Source organism: Lygodium microphyllum, chromosome 2, assembly GCF_053477565.2.
Source record: "Lygodium microphyllum isolate KBCC chromosome 2, Lygodium_microphyllum_v1.1.10, whole genome shotgun sequence".
Classification (NCBI taxonomy): Eukaryota; Viridiplantae; Streptophyta; class Polypodiopsida; order Schizaeales; family Lygodiaceae; genus Lygodium; species Lygodium microphyllum.
This window is the reverse complement of record NC_141136.1, coordinates 162,456,539-162,477,091: the sequence shown is the minus strand read 5'-3', so window position 1 is coordinate 162,477,091 and position 20,553 is coordinate 162,456,539. Positions and strand designations below refer to the sequence as shown.

The 20,553-nt window shown below is 47.9% G+C and overlaps 1 protein-coding gene across 6 annotated transcripts in view; it reads right to left on the bottom strand.

Moving 5' to 3' along the window:
• Positions 1-20,553, bottom strand: part of PHYLLO (2-oxoglutarate decarboxylase/hydro-lyase/magnesium ion-binding protein) — a 309,033-nt gene that overhangs the window by 234,738 nt on the left and 53,742 nt on the right. The window contains exon 1 of one of the 6 annotated variants that reach the window (XM_087700929.1): positions 3,819-3,876. The exons of the other annotated variants lie outside the window; for them this stretch is intronic. Coding sequence (XP_087557055.1) covers positions 3,819-3,861 — 43 coding nt within the window. The 5' untranslated portion in view covers positions 3,862-3,876. Of the gene's footprint in view, positions 1-3,818; positions 3,877-20,553 lie in introns of those variants that run through there. 6 annotated transcript variants of the gene reach the window in all.

Here is a 20,553-nt window from a genome sequence, read left to right as displayed (position 1 = left end):
GTGAAGAAAAGTATAACTGCACGCTCATAGAACACCGAGAAGGAACGCAAGACTGATTTGGGGTCCACCGTGGCTTCCAGCACATCATCCGTTCCCGCAACAGAAAAAGATTCGGTATTATGCTGGACATAATCGCCAAGCAGAGTATTGGCGAAGTCCAACAAATGCTCCCAGTCGATTTCCTGCGAATCCACAGGATCAGAAGCCACTTGCGCATAGGAGCGTTCCGGAGGACTCATTGGCTCATCAGGCGTATGCTTGGAGCGTTTGCCGGCAGGCGGCTGTTCAGAACTCGGCGGCAACTCCTCCGTGCATGGCACCATATCTTCCGGCTCCTCTGCATCGGAATCAGGGCCAAGGGCTGCCACCGTCCGGTCAAGAAAATCCAAATCCAGGCCAGCCATACTGCTGTCTTCACACAGAGGGCGAGTCTCTCTCTCTCTCTCTCTCTCTCTCTCTCTCTCTCTCTCTCTCTCTCTCTCTCTCTCTCTCTCTCTCTCTCTCTCTCTCTCTCTCTCTCTCTCGTTGTCTCTCTCTCTCTCACTCGCTCTGCAGGTCCCGCAGACCTGCGACAGGCGTAGCAACGGCAGGTACAGACGGGCGCAGCAACGGCAGGTACAGACAGGTTCAGGGGAGCTGCTGAGTGTGTGGCCGTCGGACGACAAGCTGGCTGTTGAGTGTGTAGCCGTCGGGCGACACGCTGACACAGGCAATCGACAAGACTTCTAGGTGACAGGCAACAACCCACAAGCGGAAGGCAGGATCACGACAAGTCCAACGTGGACCACAGCAGGTCCACCGTGGACCACAGCAACAGTCGGGCAGCACCAGCAACGACCAGCGGCAAGTGACATCTGCAAGGAGTCGAGGCGTGACAGGCGAGACGGAGCCGCGACCACCGCACGACCCACGTGTGACGGACAGGCGACGCGCGTCAAACGGCCTCTCATGCAATCTCTCTCTCTCTCTCTCTCTCTCTCTCTCTCTCTCTCTCTCTCTCTCTCTCTCTCTCTCTCTCTCTCTCTCTCTCTCTCTCTCTCTCTCTCTCTTTTTTCGTAAAAGGTAATTGTATTAATTACGAAAAAAGTACAAGATTACTGGATTACAAGATACATGATGACACAAAGCCATCATGTGAAGAGGTTTTCTCTTTCTCTCTCTCTCTCTATTTTCTGATTACAAGATACACGAGGGCCGTGTGGGGAAGCCCCGTAGTAATGCACTGAAAAGGTTACACGAATCATGGCAACGAGCCAGAGGCAATTGCCATATGCCACGGATGCAAATCCTCCCGAGGGAGCAAGTCGGAGTGTCGGATGATATCTAGCTGCCAATGTAAGAGCCCTTTAAGCCTGGCAATATGTCGGGGTACATTCGAGGCCGAATCAAAGAGAAAAGCATTGCGCGTGGTCCAAATGTGCCAGCATCCCCAATATCTGAAAAAGTGAAATAAGAGCTTCTCATGCAACTGTGGCGGCGCGGGATACTTCGGGCGCACAAAAACCCAGTCGAAAGGAGATAGCGAGGACCCCACTACCGCGCGCCAAATGTGCGACAAGAGTGACCAGATATTCTTGGCGAGCGAGCAAGAGAGAAAACGATGTCGGGCCGTTTCCGCCGGTGTGGTACAGAAGAAACAATTGCCATTCGAAATGCGACGCTTGGCAAGGGCCGAGGCCAGAGGAAGACCACCAATCATCACCCGCCAAAGAAAAACCTTGCATTTGAAAGGTGTCTGATTTAGCCAACCCTCCATCAGCGTTTTCTGCCACCATGACAGCGATTTCCGCAGGCCCCAAACCGTATTAGCTTTCTCTCCCAGCCATCGGTGATCTTGAACAAGAAGATGATACACCTGATTAGTAGAGGCCTTTTCCAGACTCAGGCGGCTTGCAAGGTCCCAGTCCTACTCTCTCTCTCTCTCTCTCTCTCTCTCTCTCTCTCTCTCTCTCTCTCTCTCTATATATATATATATATATATATGTTTACATTCTGTTGCATCAGACCATCAGGTCCTCAAAGAAAGTGACGAAAGACTATTAGGACTATATCACCAAGAGAAAACCACACTGCTGGTGGAGAGCGAACAATGGCCAGCCAGTGGGCAGCAATGTCAGGAAGAACCAAGTCAGCTAATATCATAAAAGAAATCTGCCATAGCACTAAACCTCGAATACAAAGAAGGCATTGGAACTGGCAGCAATAATCAGAATGCAAAGAAGGCACGAAGGGTAGCTTTCCCATAATCCATGACCAGGCTGTTATCTAGAGCTGAGTCGCCAAAAGCCAAACGCGAGAAAAAGAAAACCAAATCTCTCGCGCTACTGGACAAGAGGCAAAAAGATAAAGCAATGTTTCATCACATGTAGTGCAAAATACACAACGACCAGCAGAGACCTTTTGGGCACGCAGCACCTCTCCAGTTGGAAGACCACCAATCAGCAGTCTCCACAAGAAGACTTTCCCCTGATAGGAAACCTTAGACTTCCAAAGCTGAAGGAATCTTTCCATAATTTATTCACCTTTGTAGTTACCCATCTCTTGGCCTCCACCATCTAACGGTATATCTGGATAGCAGACCTCATCTCAAATTCATCCGGAATCACAAACTTCCAATCACGCCATGGATAAAATGGCTGTAGCACTGGTAAAGGAGAGAACCTCTGAAGTGTGACCTGTATGGATGACCAGATCTCACAATATCCACGGGTTACCCGAAAGTGTTGACAAATACACCAAAAAGAGTAAAGACGGGACTGCCTAGGAATAACACCATCAAAAAATATCTGCAACCCCAAACGAGTCATCTGATTAAACTTGAGTCTATGCAAATCTTTGTCCGGCCAATCCAACAACCCGGAGAAGGCTAACACCTCTCCTTGCAGTGAATTCGCCTCCTTGCAAATCTCAGGAGGGCGCCAAAGTGAAAAACATAAGATCTCCTGCCAGGATGCAATCAAATGGGAAAGGAGAAAAGACTGGGTGGTCTTAATTGGCCTCCAGGAGTTGAGCACATGCCACCATGAGGCACAAATAAACGTATTACAATGAGAGATGCCAGACTTTTCAATGAAAAATTTTGCAATGTCTGACCAAGGATGACTCTGTACACATAACGCCTGCAAAAGGACTAACCTCAAGGCTTTCATATGCAAATTAACATCCAAGAGGGCTGCTCCCCCCCATTCGTTTAGGCGTAGTCATATGCTGCCACGAAATCCAAACCTAACCCAACCGATTCCCCTTCTTTTTCCACAACATAAACCTAATAGGCTGAACAAGTTCCAAAGGGGACTTCTTAGTCCACGGAAGGAGTGGCAAAAAGAACGATATCATACTGATCATCATACTTTGAGCAACTTTCAGTCTGACATGTAAAGGCCAGCCTTGAGATTTCCAGTACATGAACCTGTCATGAATCCGAGAGGCCATCCAATCCAATAAGGCCCGGAGTGCTACCTTCACCCCAATAGGATATTCCAAGTGTCTGGTTATATTTCCGTTAGGAATCACAATTCCATGCCAGCCCAAGGCCTGCAGATCAGTCTCCGTACAAGAGAGAAAAGAAGATTTCTGTGTATTAATATAAAGACCAAATGCCAAAGCAAAAAGATTCCATGCCACCATTGCCCGATTAACATTGCGCGATCAACTTTAAGGAACATAAAAGAATCATTTGCCAAAGATTGACCCACAATTGAGTACCACTGGGAAGAGTCAAGCCAACTATCTCGCCTTGATCAGCCAACTTGTCCAACAACGAGAGCATCAGGTGAGTGACCAAAGCAAACAACAAAGGGTTGAGAGGGCAGCCTTACCAAAGAGATCGAGATAAGGCAATTTCTTCCATGATCCCTTCATTAAGAGCAATACGAGCTACAGCTCCCTGACCAATTGTCAACAAGAGAAACCATGCGAGGGTCAAATCCCATTGTAGACAATAATTGCCACAAAAAAGGCTAGCTAACATTATCAAATGCCTTCTCAATATCAAGTTGAAGCATTACTACTTGCTGTCCTGAAGCTTTAGCATTGACAATTCCCCGTTGAACATTCAAGATGTTATGCATGATATTCCGACCTTTAATGAAACCATATTGACATGGAAGAACCAGGTGCAAAAAAACTTTTTGCAATCTATTCACAATGATTTTCTCTCTTTTTTTTCGGTGAAAATAATTGAATTTAGTAGTAAATATTTACATCCAACCATCAGGTCAACATTCTCTCTATATCTCTTACTTTCTATTACATCAGACCATCAGGTCATCAGAGAATCTCTCTCTCTCTCTCTTTTTTCGTAAAAGGTAATTGTATTAATTACGAAAAAAATACAAGATTACTTGATTACAAGATAGATGACGACAATCCAAGCCATCATGTGAAGAGGTGCTAAGCACTACAAGTTACAATTTCATGGCAAGGATGCGGAGGAAATTGCCATATGCCAAGGACGGAAGTCCTCCGTAGAGAGCAAATCAAAACGATGGAGAAGAGCTAACTGCCAATACAAGAGGCCCTTAAGCCTCACAAAATGCCGCTGAACATTATGGGCGGAGTCAAACAGAAAAGCATTCTGAATGGTCCAGTTATGCCAACAGCCCCAGTATCGAAGAAAGTGATACATGAGCTTCATATGTGGCTGTGCGGGAGTAGGGTATTTGGGCTGGCCCAAAACCCAATCAAAGGGGCGCAGTGTGATACCGACCACCCCTCGCCAAACGGCCGACAAAAATAACCAGACTTTCTTAGCGACGGGGCAAGAAATAAATCGGTGGCGGGCGGATTCCATAGTAGTGGTACAAAAGAAACAAGTGCCATTGGAGATACGTCGCTTGGAAAGAGCCGAAGCAAGCGGAAGACCCCCAATCATCACTCTCCAAAGAAAGACTTTGTATTTAAAGGGTGTCTTGTTGACCCAGCCCTCCATCACAGTTGCCCTCCACCATGACCGGGATTTATGCAATCCCCATAAAGCATTCGCTTTAGTAACTAGCCATTGATTATCTTTAATCAGAAGATGATACACTTGGTTAGCAGAAGCTTTGCTCAAATGCAGCCGGCCTTGTAGGTCCCAATCCTGCCAGGGATGATCCAAAGCAAGAGCAGGAAAGGGTTGTCTGCTCTGGAGCACCGTCAAAAGCTGTTCCCATAAAGGCCTATATCCACGAGGGATCCTGAAAAGCCTCCTAGCAGTACGAAACGATATAAGCACATTGCGACTGGCAAGGGTAGCATCCGCAACTAAAGACAAACCCAAACATCCCATCCGGTTGAATTGTGGTCGAAGCTCATGTTTACCTTCCCACGAAAGTAAACGCGAGACTGCCAGTAATTCCAATTGAAAAGAGTTAGTAGCCAGGCGATCCTCCGTTGGGTGCCACTGAGCCTTTTGAAGGACGTGTTTCCAAGAACACACCAAATGAGTAAGCAGCGATGAAGAAGAACTGGAAAACCGCGAATCAGCATTAAGAACGTGCCACCAAGAACTCCGGAGTTGGGTATTGCCATGCCGAAGCCCATGGCCCTCGAGGAAATAACGGGCGATAGCAACCCACGGATGATGATCATCCGAGCACATGGCCCGGAAAAGGGACCAACGGAGTGCCTGCATGTGAGTTTGGGCATCTAAAATAGCTCCGCCACCCATGCATTTCGGGGTGTACGCATGCGACCACGAGATCCAGGAAATACCTGCATCCAATGAGTCCTTCCATAGCATAAAGCGAATAGACTGAGTGAGAGCATTCAGAGTCGTAGGAGTCCAGGGCAACAATGGCAAGAAATATGTGAGCATTGGCAACATAATTATCTGGGCTACTTTGAGGCGAACATGAAAAGGCCAGGCCTAAGACTTCCAATACATAAACTTGGCCACCATTTTCTGAGAAATCCACTGCAGAAGCTGCTTTGGGGGAACATCAACACCCAAAGGGTATCCAAGATGCCTTACAATGGAACCTCGAGGAACAACCAGACCCTGCCAGTCCAAGGACTGCAAATCCGACTCCGTGCAACTTAGAATGGCTGATTTGAGCGCATTGATACGAAGGCCTGACGCTTGACCAAAGAGACCCCAAACATCCAATGCTTTTCGAAGGTTATCCTTGTCCGCACGCAAAATCATAAAAGTATCATCCGCCAAGGATTGGCTAATGAAGTGTTGTCCTGTAGGAAGCGACAGTCCGGCCAACTGAGAAGAGGCGGCCATTTGTGATAACATGGAAAGAACTGGATGTGTCGCAAGGGCAAAGAATAAAGGGCTCAAAGGGCACCCCTGTCTGACAGAACGGGCAACGACAAATGGCTCAGTAACACCTCCGTTCAGCATGACTTGCGAAGACGCCGCAGCACTAATGGTGTAGATCAGACGAGACATCCGAGCACCAAAGCCCATAGCAGACATAAGGTCAGCAACGAAAGACCAGTCCAGATAGTCAAAAGCCTTTTCCAGGTCCAGTTGAATCAGTACCACCTCCTGATTAGAATGCCGGGCATAATCAATGGCCAATTGGACATTCAAAACATTGTGTAGAATATTTCGTCCCTTAATGAAACCATACTGGAGAGGGTGCAGAAGGGCAGGGAGATGCTTATGGAGCCGATTCGCCATTACTTTGGAAAAGATTTTGTACATTGAACCCATCAAAGAAATGGGGTGCCAGTGTGTCAACTTAGATGGCGAAGGAACTTTTGGAAGCAGTTTAATAAGTCCTTGTTTCCATGAGGGAGGCATGATCCCCGTTTCCCACACCTGCTGAAACAAAGCCTGCAATGGTTTCGCCAGTTGGGTAGCGAAAGCTTCAAAAAACTCATTGATGAGGCCATCCCAACCCGGACTTTTATCTTTGGGCAAGTGTAACAAGACATCCATAACCTTTGCTTCACCAATATCTGACTCCAGAGTAGCTTGCATGTCCTGCGGAAGCTGATTGCGGACCAGGTCATAAAAACCCGAACGGGCCTGAGTAATTTGGGCTGAAGGTGGAGAAGCGGAACCGAGAAGGTCACGGAAATAATTCCTGCACATATGCACAATAGTCTGTGGATCCATGATAAGGTGGCCTTGTGCATCCTCAAGTCTGGTCATATTCTCTCGAGCAGGAGAGGCATGGAGAGCTCGAAAGAACTTATGGGTCTGACATGCACTATCTTGCAAAGTCTCTGTTACATGTTGCAATTTGGCCTGCTGATACGATTTTAACTGGAATTCTTTAATAAGATCGGCCACCCGCATGGCCAGTGCAAGCAGAAATGCATCATCCGGAGTGTCCACCAGCAGGGAGCGAACCAAAAGCAGCTAGTCCTCCGCTGCCTATCGACGGTGCCGATAAAGAGAGGCATGATAGATCCCATATTGCCGAGCAACCCGCTGCACATTAGAGAGCAATCTTTCAAATGACGCAGTGCCCTGAGAGGAAAAGTCCAAGAAGAATCTGTCAAGCAATTGCTGCATATAGCCCTGAAAAAGTGTATGCTTTAAGTAGGACGAGTTGAAACGCAAAGGGAGTCTCTCCAGAAATTGCTTGAAAGGGGCAATGGGTCGTGCAAGCAACTCGAACTGCAGAGGGAAATTGTCCGACAAGACATATTGCTGCAACACTTTTATTTCAAGCATCTCAGGCACAAAATCATCATTCTGCATGATATATATACGGTCCAACCGCGACCATGTTGTGGCATACTGGGCCGAATGGAAAGTAAAGCCTGGAGAAGACGGGTGTAGCTAGGACCAAAGATCTTGCTTAAGAACAGCAAGAGCCAACTCATGCCACATACGACTTTCCGGCGCATCCATGACCGAGTGCTCCGATGTAGACTGGGAAGAATCAACACACACATTGAAATCCCCCATGAAGAAGCCCCGTCTGCCAAGTGACAAGGAAGTCTGAAAAGTCTGCCAAAGCTCCCGGCGAGATAACGAATCATTCGGAGCATAGAGGCCAAGCAACCAGAGGATTTCCCCTTCGAATAAGATTTCAACCACCAAAAAGCGGCCATGAACATCATTTTTAATAAGAACAGGCTGATATTTGGCATGTACAATCATGAGCACACCCGAATAATGCATGGCCTGTGTTCCTGCACAGAACAAATGAAAGCCATGGCAATCCACAACTTTACCGGCGTCACCGTAACTCTTGTGCTCAACAGCGCACAGGACATCCCACTGATTCTCATACAATGCAGTCCACATGGCATGTTGCTTGTGGCAAGAACAAATTCCTCGCACATTCCATGTGGCTATTTTCATGTGTATACAAAACACAATTAGGTGTACGAGGCACAGCTTGCCTCGATTTGACTTTGTCGGCGAGAATGTCCAGGACTCCCTCATCCAGGAAATCCGCCAACACCGCAAAAGAGTTCTGAGGACCAGATTTGGAAGTAGACGGCATATCTGCTTGCTTGGGGTGGGAACGTGGGTAACGACGGTCCCACGGAGTAATGACGTTGCCTCTGGTATCAAAAGCCAGCTGTGCAGGTGGACCCTTTAGACGATCCGAATACATTTTCCTGGCGGGCTGATGACGGGGAGCTGAAGAAACCATAGCAGGAGCAGAGCGCTCGGAACACATCATTTCCTTCCTGCGCATATATGTTCGCATGGAATCTTGTGAGGTAGTAGGCACAGTACTCTCCATGCCAGCACCAATCCTATTGTCTTTTTTGGCACGTACTTCAACCCAATCAGTGGCACGGGAATCCAGACCCGAAACCTGTTGTTTACCTTTGGCCAGAACTTGGGGCGGGTGGATAGTATCCAGCGGCGGAGCATCAAACACCATATCTTCCATCGGCGGAGCAACATGAGCCGCATCTGAAACGTGTTGTTGCTCAGGGCATTCAACCATAAAGTGCCCCAACTGTCCACTAGAAAAGCAATGGCCTGCAAAATTGCCCCATTTCAAACGAAAGTGTAACGGATGCATGCCAAGGCAATTGAGGCGTAACAAAGCAAGCCGTTTCCTTGCAGTATCCCATAACATGCACAAGCGGTGCGATTCACAGCCCTGAGACTGGGAGGGACCAGAACCGTGCCCACAGTGGCCATAGCATCCTTCAATAGCGGCCAATAAACAGCCGGACAATTTTCCACTTCTACCCACACAGGGCATTCACGTTGCAGGAGGCGCTGGAAATCTGCCATCGGGCGCCATGGAACCACATCAACCAACCGACGATCAAAAAACAAAGGCAGTTTAGACAGGAGAGCAGCACGGTGCGTCTCTGTTTTCAAGAGGACCTCAAAAAAACCCCGGGATCCAACAAAAATCTCTTCAGCACATTCCCCTTGTAGCAGACTCTGCAGCCATTGGCGAATACGGGAAAGCAGCAGGATTCGACCAGTGAAGAAGAGTATCACCGCACGATCATAAAATACCGAAAAGGAGCGTAGGACAGTTTTTGGGTCGACGATAGCTTCCAGAACATCGTCTGGAGCAGAGTCAGAGAAGGCTTCCTGATTATGTTGAACATATTCACGAAGCAAAGTGTTGGCAAATTCCAACAGATGCTCCCAGTCCACCTCCAGAGAGTCCACAGAATCCGAAGCAACCTGCGCATAGGAACGATCCGGAGTAACACCTATCTCTTCCGGGGTATGCTTGGTACGTTTACCCGCAGGCTGGATGTCAGGACCCGGGGGCAATTCTTCAGTGCACGGAACCATATCCTCCGGTTCCTCAGCATCAGAGTCCGGGCCAAGTGCTGCCACCGTTTGGTCTATGAAATCCAGATCCAAACCAGCCATCGTGTATGACGAACTGATCTCGAAGAAGGACTGACCGACAGTGCAGATCAGGACCGCTCTCTCTCTCCCCCTCTCTCTCTCTCTCTCTGTGTACAGAGCAGGGGGCACGCTATCCCGGACGCTGCCTCTCTGACGATAGTCAGGTTTAGGGTTTTACAGGCGCTGGGCGCCTCTGCACGAAAGGAGGAGCACACGCAGGCGGAGCCTCCAGCAGCAGCACAGGTGAAGTTGACGAGGCGGCTGCAAACGTTTCAGCGGGACAGGCAGTAGACAAGGCGGAACGAAACAGGGCGATGCGCAGGGCTGAGACGTAAGAGACGTGGGGCTATGTGACTGAAGGGCGGCGGCAGGGGTCCCCGCGCCCAGGACAGACGACTGACGGGCGAGAGCGAGGGCAGGGACAGGACTGGGCGGCGTGGCAACGGGGCACCCTGGCTCGTGGACGAGGGGGCGCGCAGGCATCGGGGCAAGCAGGCGACTGGGCGCGCAGAGAACGGGCCGCTCAGGCGACAGGCTCGCAGACGACAGGACACGACGGTAGTCAGACGACGACAGGGCGCGACGGGCATTCAGGTGACAGGGCGCGACGAGCAGTCAGGCGTTGGGCAGTCAGATGGCGCGACGCGGCACGCAGGCAACAGGGCGCCATCGACCGACCTTGCTCTCTGGCCGTCGCGGGCAGTCAGATGGCGCGACGGGGCACGCAGGCAACAGGGCGCCATCGATCGACCTTGCTCTTTCTCTCTCTCTCTCTCTTTTTTTTCGTAAAAGGTAATTGTATTAATTACGAAAAAAGTACAAGATTACATGATTACACGAGTACAAGAGGCACGAGGGCCATAGGCCAACGTGTGGGAAATCCCCGGACTAGGGTATTAAAAAGTTATACCAATCATGGCAAGGACCCAGAGGCAAGGACCTTGCTCTCTCTCTCTCTCTCTCTCTCTCTCTCTCTCTCTCTCTCTCTCTCCCCTTTTTTTTTGTGAAGATAATTGAATTAAGTAGTAAATATTTACATCAGAACATTAGGTCACTAAAGAAAAAACAGACACAAATGAAAGTCATCAGGACTCTAACACAAAATTTCACACAGAAAGGACAACTAGTGTGGAACGAACAATATCCAGCCAAGGAGCATGATCAAATGCTTTTTCAATATCAAGCTGAAGCATAACAACCTACTAGCCTAAAGCTTTAACATAGGCAATCCCTAATTGAATATTCAAAATGTTGTGCATTATATTCCGACCCTTACTGAAACCGTATTGATGTCGATGAACCAAGTGCGGAAAAACTTTCTACAATCTGTTGGCAATGATTTTAGAGAAGATTTTATATAAAGAACCCATAACAAAAATGGGTCTCCATTGTTTCAAAGAGGTTGAAGAGGAAACCTTAGGCAATAACTGAATGACAACAATCTTCCAATCTCAAGGCATCATACCATAATTCCACACTTGCTGACACAAGCGAGTTATTGCGTCCTTAAGCTGCTCAACATGAGCTGAAAACAGCTCATTAGGAAGCCCATCCCAACCACCAGGGCTTTTCCTTCGTGGCAACTGGGACACCACCTCTAAACTTCATCTTCTGAAATATCAACCTTCATCAAATCAACCCATTCTGACTTAACTTGGTTACTAACCAAATCACAAATCTATCGGTGAGCAAAGTGAGCAACATCAAAAAGAATCTCCTATGGATCCAACAATGATTTACAAACGTCAACACACATCTGAATGATGGAAGCAGGATCGGTCACCATAACACCTTGGTCATCTATAAAATGCACAATATTTTCCCAATTGTATTTGTGGTGTAATCGAGCAAAAATTTGATGAGATTGACAATTATTATCATGTAAAGCTTTTGGCTTGCTCAAAAGTTTGTACTTAGCATATTCCTCTTCTTGTAGGGATTGAAACTCTACATTTCAACCATTCAATGCATGTGAATCTGACGGCCAACATAACTCCAGATTTATGTGGAACGCGACCACTAAAAAAGATTCAATAATCCTATATACATAAAAAGATCCTGCTAAAGCATGATGTTTATGCTCCATAGCACAAAAAACATCTCAATGTCCAACTAACACAACTTTTCACAACCGATACTACTTACTGCCCGAAGAAATACCTTTAACATTCCATAAAGCAATTTTCATGATAATTCATAGACGAGAAAACTATTGAACCACCACTTTCCCTTTCCCTTTCCCTTTTACATCAACGACTCTAGCTGCCTGAAATCTCTCCATCTCACTTCGGATCACATCTACAATATCTAATCTCTACAAACTAACAATCGAACCATGAGAAGGAAATAGTTGTTGCTGAGAACGGAAAACATCTCAAGGAGGCACAAGCCTCCCACGCGTGTCAAAGCGTGAAGCAGAATTAGAAGCCCTTTTATCATCTGCACCAACTGTAGGAACACGTGAAGATTGAGGTTTCATATAGAATCCCCTACCTCTGCGTTGAAAAGTCTGAGTGATGGGATGCCGAGGTGGCGGCAAGAGTCCAACGAGACTCCTGTCTAGCACTACATCTAACCACAATGACCCAAGAATCCTGAGGAGGCAAATTCCGACCAACCAAAAGCAATGCACGCTCGATACCAGCTTGGGAAACATCCTTAGTTCCATCATCATGTCCATGCTGGACAAGCGACACAGAATCAACTTCTAGCTCCTGAACCATCTACTAGGGATAATGTTCTTGCATATCCATGTCAGGATCCATACAACGTTGCAATACCACAAGGCTTCTATCACATTCTGAAATGAAATGGCCCAACTGGCCACATCTAAAACAGTATCCAACAAATGTGGCCCATTTCAACTTATAAACCAACATTTGCAAGCCTGGAACCTCAAAATGAATTTTGGTCGGGCGAGGTTTTCCTGTATCCCTAAGCATACAAACCATGTTCTTATTGCGGGAGGCCAACCGAGGCTCCACCAACACCTCACCAAGGGTTCTCAAAACCAAAGAAAGATGACGCCAAAGATGTGCAGGAAAATCAATCACCTCCAACACCATCTGATGATATATCTGATTAGCTGACCTTTTCCCAAATCATCAAGAAGCACAAACTTCCAGTCACACCAAGGATCCAATGGCTATAACACAAGCAAAGGAAAGAACCTCTGAAGACTGTCCTGTATGAACGACCAAATGTCGCTTAAGCTCTCTCTCTCCCTCTCTCTCTCTCTCTCTCTCTCTTTTTTCGTAAAAGGTAATTGCATTAATTACAAAAAAAGAGTACAAGTTTTCATGATTACAAGATACACGAGGGCTCTAAGCCAACGTGTAAGATCCCAGTACTAAGCTACACAAAAGTTACGCAAGTGATGACAAAGACCCAGCGGAAATTGCCATATGCCAGGTAAGCAAGTCCTCCCGAGGGAGCAAGTCCGAGTGCCGAATGAGATCTAACTGCCAATGCAAGAGACCTTTAAGCCGGGCAATGTGTTTCACTACATTAGAGGCAAAATCAAAAAGAAAGGCATTCTGAGTGGTCCAATTGTGCCAGCATCCCCAGAATCTGAAGAAGTGAAACAAGATCTTCATATGCAACTCTGGCGGCGTGGGGTATTTTGGTCGCACAAAAACCCAATCGAAAGGGGTGAGCGAGGACCCCACCACTGTACGCCAAACCTGTGACAAGAGCGACCAGATCCTCTTGGCCAGCGGGCAAGAAATAAATCAATGCCGGGCCAATTCCACAGTAGTAGTACAGAAGAAACAATTGCCATTCGAGATTCTACGCTTGGAAAGGGCCGAGGCAAGAGGAAGACCACCAATCATCACCTGCCAAAGAAAGACCTTGGATTTGAACGGTGTCTTATTCAACCAGCCCTCCATCAACATTGCCTTCCACCATGACTGAGATTTCCGCAAACCCCATACAGAATTAGCTTTAACAGCCAGCCATTGATGATCTTTCATCAGAAGATGATACACCTGATTAGTAGAGGCCTTTTCCAGACTCAACCGGCCTGCAAGGTCCCAGTCCTGCAAAAGGCAATCCACCGCAAGGGCAGGAAAAGGTTGCCTGGCCTGAAGTACCAGCAGAAGCTGCTCCCATAAGTCATGGTAGCCCCGCGGGATCCTGAAAAGTCTCCTGGCCCTACGAAACGATGCGAAGACATTACGACTGGCAAGGGTGGCGTCCGCAACTGAAGACACCCCCAGACGGGCCATGCGGTTAAATTTTGCTCAAAGCTCATGTTTGTCTTCCCACGAAAGTAATCTTGAGACTGCCAACAATTCCACTTGAAAGGAGTTAGCATGCAAGCGGTCCTCCGCTGGATGCCAGCTCGCCTTTTGGAGCACCGCTTTCCAGGAGCCAACCAAATGCAATAATAGAGAGGAGGCAAGGCTGGAAAACCGAGAGTCTGCATTAAGGACATGCCACCAAGAGCCCCGAATTTGTGTATTGCCATGTCGAAGCCCGCTATCCTCCAGAAAATAACGGCCTATAATGGTCCACGGGTGATGATCCACGCACATAGCATGAAAAAGTGACCAACGAAGGGCCAGCATATGAGTTTCAGCATCCAAAATAGCCCCACCACCCAAGCGTTTGGGGGTACATGTATGTGACCACGAAATCCACGAAATACCTACGTGCAATGAATCCTTTTTCCATAACATGAAACAAATAGGGCGAGTGAGAGCCTTCAAAGTAGTAGGAGTCCAGGGCAGCAATGGCAAGAAATATGTGAGCATTGGCAACATAATTATTTGCGCCACTTTGAGGCGGACATGAAAGGGCCACGCTTGAGACTTCCAATACATAAACTTAGCTGCCAGTTTCTGTGAAATCCACTCCAGTAGCTTCTTTGGCCGAACATCAGCACCCAACGGGTACCCAAGATGCCTGACAATGGAGCCACGGGGAACAACCTGACCCTGCCAACCCAATGACTGTAAATCCGACTCCATGCAACTGAGAATGGCTGATTTGAAGGCATTGATGCGAAGACCCGAAGCATGACCAAAGAGTGTCCAAACATCCAATGCCTTGCGAATGTTGTCCTTGTCTGCACGCAAAATCATAAAGCTATCATCAGCCAAAGATTAGCTAATGAAGTGCTGCCCCAAAGGAAGAGACAATCCGGCCAGCTGATCAGAAGCTGCCATGGAAGATAACATTGAAAGAACCGGGTGAGTCGCCAGGGCAAAGAAGAGAGGACTCAAAGGGCAACCCTGTCTCACCGAGCGTGCAAGGACAAATGGCTTTGTAACCCCACCATTGAGCATAACACACGAAGAAGCCTCGGCACTGATGGTGTAGATCAACCGGGACATCCGCGTACCAAAACCCATAGCGGACATAAGTTCAGCAATGAAATACCAATCTAAATAGTCAAAGGCCTTTTCCAGATCCAACTGAATCAATACCACTTCCTGGCTAGAGTGCCTTGCATAGTCAATGGCCATTTGCACATTTAAGATATTATCCAGAATGTTGCGTCCCTTAATGAAACCATATTGAAGAGGATGCACAATAGCTGGAAGGTGCTTGTGGAGCCTATTCACCAGGACTTTGGAAAAGATTTTATACATCGAGCCCATCAATGAAATTGGTCTCCACTGTTGCAACATTGATGACGAAGGAACCTTTGGAAGCAATTTGATAAGGCCTTCTTTCCATGAGGAAGGCATGACCCCTGTTTCCCAAACCTGTTGAAACATGGCCACCAATGGCTTCACTAGTTGGGTAGCCGAGTACTCAAAGAATTCATTGGTGAGGCCATCCCAGCCAGGGCTTTTATCCCTGGGCAGATGTAACAAAACATCCAAAACCTCCTCCTCACAAATATCTGCTTCCAAGGTAGCTCGCATATCAAGTGGAACCTGATGGCGGACCAGATCATAGAAAACTGAACGTGCATACGTAACCTCGTCAGAAGGCGACAAAGAAGAACCAAGAAGATCCCGAAAATAATTCCTGCACATATCAACAATGGTGTGCGGATCAGTAACCATGCGACCTTCTGAATCCTGAAGTCTGGTCATATTTTCTCGAGCAGGAGAAGCATGCAAGGCGCGAAAGAACTTATGAGTCTGGCAAGCATTATCTTGCAAATTGTCAGTCAAATTGTGTAATTTGGCCTGCTGATAGGATTTCAACTGAAATTCTTTGATAAGATCGGCCAAACGTTGCGCCAATGATAATAGAAAATCATCATCTGGGGTATCCACCAGAAGCAAACGAACCAAAGCCAGTAAGCCTTCCGCTGCATGGCGACGCCTCCGACAAAGAGAGGAATGATGTATCCCATACTGGCGAGCGACCCGTTGCACATTAGAGACCAGTCGTTGAAAAGCAACTGTGCCCTCAGAGGCAAAGTCCAATAAAAATCTCTCAATCAATTGCTGCATATAGCCCTGAAAGATTGAATGCTTCAAATAAGAAGAGTTGAAGCGTAAAGGGAGTCTATCCAACAACTGCATAAAGGGTGCAATAGGTTGTGCCAGTATCTCAAGTTGGAGAGGGAAATGGTCGGACAATGCATATTGCTGCAATACTTTCATTTCCAACATCTCAGGAAGAAAGTCATCATCCTGCATGATGTACATTCGGTCCAACCGCGACCATGTAGATGCATACTGCGCTGAATGAAAAGTAAACCCTGGAGAGGACGGATGTAACCAAGACCATAGATCTTGCTTAAGAGCCGCAAGAGCAAAGGCATTCCACGCCCGACTTTCTAGAGCATCCATCACCGAATGCCCTGAAGTGGACTGGGAAGCGTCAACACACATATTGAAATCTCCCATCAAGAAACCCCTTCTGCCAACTGACATGGAGCTCTGCAAAGTCTTCCAAAGATCCCGGCGAGATAAAGGGTCATTCGGAGCATATAGGCCCAGCAACCATAAGATCTCTCCTTCAAATAAAATTTCAATTAGCACAAAGCGGCCCTACGCATCAATTTTAATAAGAATAGGCTGATATTTCTCATGGACAATCATAAGTACTCCAGAATAATGCACAGTATGTGTCCCTGCATAAAATAAGCGAAAACCATGGCAATCCACCACTTTTCCTGCATCATCGTGACTCTTGTACTCCACCGCACACAAGGCATCCCACTGATTCTCATACAAGACAGTCCACATGGCATGTTGCTTATGGCGAGAACAAATGCCTCGCACATTCCACGTGGCTATCTTCATATATCTGAAAAAAGAAAAATCAGGAAGGAGGCACCGCTTGCCTCGATTTCACCTTGTCAGCTAGAATGTCAAGGACACCATCATCCAGAAAATCAGCTAAGACTGCAAAAGAATTCGGCCGGCCAGCTTTAGAAGTAGATGGGATATCCACTATCTTAGGGGTGGCACGGGATAACGACGATCCCAGGGTGTAATCACATTGCCTTTAGAATCAAATGCCAGCTTAGCAGGCGGGCCCTTGGGCCGGTCAATATATACTTTCCTCGTAGACTGATTACGGGGAGCAGGAGCCATAGTACGCGCAACATGCTGTGAAGAGAACATTTCTTTCCTGCGCATATACATGCGCATTGAATCCTGTGACATAGCAGGCCCAGAATCTGGCAAAGCAGCATCCCATTTCTTAACTTTTTTGGGATGTGCCTCTATCCATTCACTGTTACGAGAATCCAAACCCAAAACCTGTTGTTTACCTTTATCCAAAACACTGGGTGGTTGGGTTTCCTCCTGTGAGGAAGCATCAAGCACCATGTCATCCCTGGGCAGCACAACATGCACATTATCTGAAGACGGTTGCCTCTCTGGGCATTCGGCCATACAGTGTCCCAATTTACCACACGAAAAGCAGTGTCCTGCAAAGTTACCCCATTTCAAGCGAAAATGTAAAGGATGCATGCCAGAGCAATTAAGGCGCAGCCACGCAAGCCTCTTCCTGGTAGTGTCCCATAACATACACAAACGGTTTTCTATTCATTGCCCTTAGGCTTGGGGGGACCAGGACCGTTCCCACTACGGCCATGGCATCCTTTAACAATGGCCAATAAACAGCCGGGCAATTTTCCACCTCAACCCACACCGGGCACTCACGTTGAAGCAAACGCTGAAAGTCTGCCATAGGGCGCCATGGCAGGACATGGACCAAGCGGCGATCAAAGAATAATGGTAGTTTGGACAGGAGCTCAATCCGATGCTTGTCCTAGTTGAACAGTACCTCATAGAAGCCTTGAGGTCCAAAAAAAACCTCCTCAACACACTCCCCTTGCAATAAATGATGCAACCACTCGCAAATATGGGAAAGCACTGGGATCCTGCCAGTAAAGAAGAGTATAACTGCACAGTCATAAAACACTGAAAAAGAGCGCAGGACCGTTTTCGGATCCACCGTTGCCTCCAGAACCTCTTTAGTTCTCGCGTCAGAAAAAGCTTCATGATTATGCTGGACATAGTCGCCAAGCAACATATTGGCAAACTCCAGCAAATGCTCCCAGTCAATTTCCTGGGAATCCACAGAATCAGAGGCCACCTGAGTATACGAACGATCCTGATGACCAATTATCTCTTCGGGCGTAGGCTTGGAGCGTTTACCTGCAGGTTGAAAGTCAAGAGCAGGCGGCATCTCCTCTGTACATGGCACCATATCCTCCGGTTCCTCTGCATCAGAATCCGGACAAGAGCGGCTACCGTTTGTTCAATAAAAAACCCATATCCAGGCCAACCCTGCTTCTCTCTGATCAGAGGCGGGACTGCAAAATCAGTGCACCACCCGGATGCAGCAATTGGACTGCAACAGAGAACAAGACCAACACGCGCAGATAGACCGAGGTGCCAGGCAACGGGTCAACCACAGGTGAGGCTTACACATAGCAACGGCCGGCCTGCACGCTGACACAGAGCAGTCAACGAGGCAAGCGCCAAGAGATCGGGCACAGGCAGTGCAAAGTGGCAGGGCGCTTCAGGTACCTGCGACGGGCAGCGATTGACAGGCGGGACAGATGTCAGGCGGGAGGCGAGACAAACGTCAGGCGTAAAGCGCGTCAAACGTCAGGCCTCAGGCGCTCCAGGTACAGGCGACGGGACGCGTGCGTTACGCAAGGCACAGGTCAGGGCTGGACGAAGGCGGGCCGACACTGGGCGTGGACGAAGGCGGGCAGACGTCCATGTTGAACGAAGGCGGGCATTTGCTGGTCGTGGACGAAGGCGGCAAGGACTGACGACGCACCACGCTCGACTGGCGCAAGTACTGACGTAGGTACTGACGAGCGGGCTGCAACAACCGACGAGGGCAAGGGCTGCGCAAATGCGACGACCTGGTCGCTAGGTCACGGGTCCGCCATCACTAGACCTCGTGCACACGCTTCTCTCTCTCTCTCTCTCTCTCTCTCTCTCTCTCTCTCTCTCTCTCTCTCTCTCTCTCTCTCTCTCTCTCTCTCTCTCTTTTTCGTAAAAGATAATTGTATTAATTACGAAAAAAAATACAAGATTACTTGATTACAAGATACATGATGACACAAAGCCATCATGTGAAGAGGTTCTCTCTCTCTTTCTCTCTCTCTTTTTCCTGGTTACAAGAAACACAAGGGCCCTAGGCCAACGTGTGGGGAATCCCCGTAGTAATGCACTAAAAAGGTTACACCAATCATGGCAGCGACCCAGAGGCAATTGCCATATGCCACGGATGCAAATCCTCCCAAGGGAGCAAGTCGGAGTGCCATGTGTGCGGATGAGAACTTATGAGACTGGCAGGCACTATCTTGCAATGTGTAGGTCAAGTTATGCAGCTTGGCGTGCTGATAAGATTTCAACTGAAATACTTGAAGAAGATGGGCCAAACGCCTCTCCAATGCCAGCACAAAATCATCATCTGGGGAATCCAGGAGCAAGGAACGGACCAAAGCCAGTAACTCCTCTGTTGCAGATCGACGACGGCGACAAAGCGAGGCATGATGGATCCCATACTGCCGAGCAACCCGCTGTACATTAGAGAGCAACCGTGCAAATGAAGGCAAGCCCTCAGAGGCGAAGTCCAATAAGAACCTCTCAATCAATTGCTGCATATAGCCCTGAAAAATTGAATGCTTCAAATAAAAGGAGTTGAAACGTAAAGGGAGCCTACCCAGCAATTGCATAAAAGGTGCAATAGATTGTGTTCGCATCTCCAGCTGGAGGCGGAAATGATCCGACAACGCATACTGCTGCAAGACCTTCATTTCCAGCATCTCGGGAAGAAAATCGTCCCCCTGCATGATATACATTCTGTCCAGCCGCGACCAAGTAGTTGCATATTGTGCGGAATGAAAAGTTATCCCTGAAAAAGAAGGGTGAAGCCACGACCAAAGATCCTGCTTAAGTACGTGCAAAGCAAAGGAATTCCACACCCGGCTTTCCGGCGCATCCATTACCAAATGCCCTGAAGTGGACTGAGAAGAGTCAACACACATATTGAAATCTCCCATCAAAAACCCCCTTCCGCCAAGTGACATGGAGCCCTGCAAAGTGGACCAAAGATCCCGTCGGTATGCGGGATCATTCGGAGCATAGAGGCCCAATAACCATAAAATCTCTCCTTCAAATAAGACTTTGATAACCAGAAAGCGGCCTTGCACATCATTTTTAATAAGGACACGCTGATATTTCTCATGGACAATCATCAGCACGCCCGAATAGTGCGTAGCATGGGTGCCTGCATAAAACAGACGGAATCCATGACAATCCACAACTTTTCCTGCTTCACCGTGACTTTTGTGCTCAATTGCACACAATACATCCCACTGGTTGTCATGCAAGACGGTCCACATGGCATGTTGCTTATGGCGAGAGCAAATGCCT